Source organism: Carlito syrichta, unplaced genomic scaffold (genome assembly GCF_000164805.1).
Source record: "Carlito syrichta isolate Samal-C Ts95f unplaced genomic scaffold, Tarsius_syrichta-2.0.1 Scaffold153825, whole genome shotgun sequence".
Classification (NCBI taxonomy): domain Eukaryota; kingdom Metazoa; phylum Chordata; class Mammalia; order Primates; family Tarsiidae; genus Carlito; species Carlito syrichta.
The window spans coordinates 22,776-27,082 of record NW_007097921.1 but is presented as its reverse complement, the minus strand read 5'-3'; the positions used below and the strand labels follow the sequence as shown (position 1 = coordinate 27,082).

At 59.3% G+C, this 4,307-nt stretch overlaps 1 protein-coding gene across 1 annotated transcript in view; it reads right to left on the bottom strand.

Annotated features, from left to right (window-relative positions):
• CCL25 (C-C motif chemokine ligand 25) overlaps positions 1–1,414 on the bottom strand; it is a gene marked incomplete at its 3' end in the record, with an annotated part of 4,145 nt that extends 2,731 nt beyond the window's left edge. The window contains exon 1 of the mRNA XM_008050840.1: positions 1,342–1,414. Within this exon, the coding sequence (XP_008049031.1) occupies positions 1,342–1,414 (73 nt within the window). The remainder of the gene's footprint in view (positions 1–1,341) is intronic.
• Positions 1,415–4,307: the final 2,893 nt, after the last annotated feature.

The following is a 4,307-nucleotide window of genomic DNA, read 5'->3' as shown; positions in this document are numbered from 1 at the left end:
CCCAGCGGGTTGAGGCTGCGGTGGCCGGGAGCGGCCACTGCACTCCAGTCTGGGTGACAGTGAGACTCCAACTCAAAAAAATAAAATAAAAAAATAAAAATAAAAAGAGCTCACCAGATGCCAAATGTCTAGACAATCGTAGAGGTGAATTACACCTAGCATTGTCTTTGGGGCGCTCCCAGACTGATGGGGGGATGAGGAAGTTGATCTGCACAGAGAGGGGGAAGCATAGGTACTGGAGTGCCCAGAGGAGGAGGTAATAATGCCAGAAAGATCTAGAAGGATGAGCAGGTGAAAGGAAGGAGGTGAGCATGAGTTGATGCGATGGTGGTGGAGGCCAGGATGCCTGCCCAGCCCTCAAGGTCTTCTGCAGTTGGCCTCTGCCAGACCCCGCCCCCAGGGGCCAAGTCTGGGTCTTGGCAGAGATCAGTGGAGGGGGTGGGGCAGACCTGGAGTTCTCCTGGCCTCTCCTCCAACCTTGGCCCTTGGGGGCAAGGGGCAGTAGAGTCGGTTGGAGCCTTGGGCTGCAGTGCCAGGCAGGTGGTTCCCAAGTCTGGGGGCTGCCTTCCCCCAAGGCCAAAGTGCCAGAGCTGGGCTTGGCTCTGATAACGGAACAATGAGATCAAAGCCCAGCCCCCTTCTGGGCAAAGGCTGAGCTCTGCTGGGGCAGGACTTGGACCCATCAGAGGGGCAGGTGGGGCGGAGGGTAGGATTGGCTGCTGAAACCCCATGGATGTAGGATCCAGTGGCAGGGTTCCTGGGGAACGCTGCATGCCCAGAACTGTTCTTTGATGACCGAAATCCTCAAGTGCCTACTCTGGGTGGGGGGTGGGAAAGAGGGCGGCACCCTAGACCAAGAGTCTTTTGCAGGCATCAGCCCAGGGGATGCTCATGTTGGTCCATGCACTGGGAACTTCAGATTCCCACTTTGCAGATGGGGAAACTGAGGATGCTAACGGTTGAGGGGCAACTCTCAGCAGGACTGCAATGGCCAGGGACGGGGAGGCCAGGATGGCGACTCCTGTCGGTCCAGGGCTCTGATGTCCAAGCCCATTCCTGGCTCTGCGGGACCAGGACGCTGCAATGTGTTCCTGGCAGTAAACAGCTTTGCCCACAGCTGAAAACCACCCTCTGCTTCCCAGAGTCCTGAGGCTATTGGAGTCTTGGAAGAAGGAGCTGGGGGTCCTCTGTCTTCCCCGGCACTTGCCCCCATCCCAGGAGCTCCTGCGTGCCAGGGGCAGGGGCCATTGGAGAACTCAGTGGAGAGACGAATGGGGTGGTGCTGGTGGCGGCAGGGGGACGGGGAGGGTGAGGTAGGGCAGGGATGGCCGAGGACAGTACCTTGGGTGTGGACAGTGGGGGCCCAGGCCCCCACGAGGCAGACCACCAGGCAGGCCAGGAGCCACGGGTTCATAGTGCAGGCTGCTCTTTCTCCCTGTGTGCCTAGAGGGATAACGGGGCCACCTGAGGGGGAGGAGGGAGTGATGAGGACCCAGAGAGGTTAGCAGCAGGCCCTGGGAGCACCCCCATCTCAAGCTGGGCCCCGGAGGTGCAAGGGAAGGAGGTGGCAGAGAACAGGGACAAGTCGTGCTGGAGCGACCTGCTGCTGGTCTCAGCCATGGCCAGGGGAAGGACTCACCGATACCCACTGGGTGCAGGGAATTGGTGTCCGCCGGGCTGCCCGCCAAGCTTTCCTGTCCCAAGGGCCAGCGGGATGAGCTTCAGGCTTTATAGACAGAGCCCCACCCGGCCACCACCTGCTCACCCTCCTCCCTCCCTCCTCTTCCCCACCTGCTCCCTCAGGCTCGGCTTCTGCCTTCTGGAGAGACAGATCAAGCCCTGACCTTGACCTCTGAGTCCCACCTTCTCCCACCTACCCCAGGCCTCCCAGCAAGCACCACGCCCCCTCCCTGAAGGGCCCTCTCTCCTTCTCTGGTTCCCTCTCCTGCACACTTCTAGGGAGACACCAGCTAACCTGCACACACAGGCTCAGGTGCTCAGAGCTCCAAGGGGAAGCCCCTACCTCCGCTCTCCTCTCCCGAGCCACCTGTGCCCTGGTGGGTCCCTGAGTTCACTCCTTTTTTAGTTCCTTCCACACAGTGGGGCGACCCAGCATGTCATAGAAGTGCCCTGGTTTTGAGAATAAGGGAGGCCATAGAAACAGAAAGATTGATTCGGGGTGGCCATAGGATGGGGGGAGGGGAGAACGGGGGTTGAGTGCTCGAGGGTATGGGTTTCTTTTTGTTCTGAAATTAGATAATGGTGATAGTTGCATAACTCTACAAATCTGCTACACACCACTTCCCATGGGTAAAGTATATGATGTGAATTTTCTAGAATATTATCTTGAGAATTCAATAAAATGTTCATGAACAACAAAGAAATGATCTGCTTTCGGAAGAAAAACCAGGAGCCCCAGGTAGCCATGCACATAGGAAGCAAAGCCAAATCCATCAAGGTGGTATTTCTGGCCTTGCATGGCAGCTCATGTCTATAATCTCAGCACTTTAGGAGGTTGAGGTGGGAGGATCACTTGAGCCCAGGAGTTTGAGACAAGCCTGGGCAACATAGGGAGACTCTGTCTCTACCAAAAAATAAAAAGGGATGTGTGTGTATGGTGCACGCCTGTAGTCCCAGCTAGTTGGGAGACTAAGATGGGAGGATCTCTTGAGCCCAGGAGTTTGAGGCTGCAGTTAGCTATGATCACTCCACCGCACTCCTGGGGGACAAAACAAGACTGTCTCTCTGCCTCTCTCTGTCTCTCGGCCCGTTTTCTCCCTCTCTGTCACTCTTTTAAAGGCATTTCTTTTTTCCCTGGGTTAGCGGGGTGGGTCCCGGGACACAATCGAGGCGGGGGGGGGGAAGTGAGACCAGGGAAGGGAGAGGAGCGCTGCAGAGGCCTCAGAGCCGGCCCTAACCTTGCTCTTAACTTTCCATCGTCCGCGTCCATGGCTACATATGACCTCTCCAAGTATTTATCACATCGTGACCCACTTTCTCCTTTCTCCAGCTCGGCTGGGAGCGCCTGGTAGCGACCCTAAGCCACTCTCTTGTGGGGTGGGGCGTGGCGAAGGGGCGGGGCCGGGCGGGGGGAGCTTCCCGTCGGAAGCGGGACTTGGCAAATAACCCCTAGCGACGGGGCGGGGCTGAGTGAGCTGGGGCTCGCCGCCGTGGACGTGACCTGGCGACTGGCCACTCGGGGCGGGGGCGGGGCTTAGGCGCAGCCCCGACCCCCCGGCTCGGATAAGACGCTGCGCTGGCGGGGGCGCTCGGCTGGCTTGCTGCGGCGGCCGGTGGCAACAGCCCCCCGAGCCCGGGCGCTGCTCCAGCTCCTCCGCCTCTTGGTCTGGGTGGGGGAGGCTCGGCCTGAACGCGGCTCCGCGTGGCTGCGGGCGTGGGGACGCGGCGTGGCTGGCGGGGGCCCGTCTCCCGGTTACGGCCCACTGCCCACTACCTGCCCTGCCGGCGGGCGGCGGCCAAGACTTGGCGTTACCCAGACTTGGGGTCGGTACCCCGGAGAGTGAACCCACCTTCCTGTTCCATTCCTCACTGTCTGTCCACTGGCAGCCTTCACAGGGAGGAGGAGTTCCGGGCGAGGGGACCCTGGAGGGACCAGCACGCCGGGTACACACGGATTTGCGCACGCACTGGGAACCCAGGTGCCCTGGCAGGAGACTGGATGCTCAAGGTCAGGGCTGGACCGGAGCAGGCCAGGCCTCTTCCGGGTCTGCAGCTGCTGAAGGCATTAGGAATAATCTACTACCAGCAGGGTGTGAGATGACTTCACCTGGGTGGACACAGCCCCCTCTTCTGTTCACCAACTTTGATGATGGGTGCAGCTGGGGGTGGTTTCCAGCCTGTAGCTGAGTCAAATTCCGGAGCCTGCAGGGCTGGGAGGGCAGGCAGGGGTCTTCCTTACACAAGCCCAGTATGGTGCAGTGGCTCTGTGGCCGGCAGGGGTGAGGGGGAGTCTGAGAAGAACACCCCCCCCACCCTCTACCACCCAGCAGAGGGCACCTTTAGGGGGAAGACACAGATGGAGGCTCCCTCAGGTGCTTACCGTTGGCCCAACTGTACAGAGGATGAGACTGAGGGTGAGAGAGACCAAATCATTTACCCTTTTGTGGGGGGAGGGGCAGGAAAATCTGGCTTTTAGTTTTTAAATATTGTGAAGGAAAGAGGGACATTCCCCTAATGGCGGAGGGCCATACAGCAAATGTCTGGGGGGGTCATCAACAAAGGCGCAGAGCCAGGCTTGGTGGCTCAGCCTATAATCCCGTGCTTTGGGAGGCTGAGGTGAGTGGATT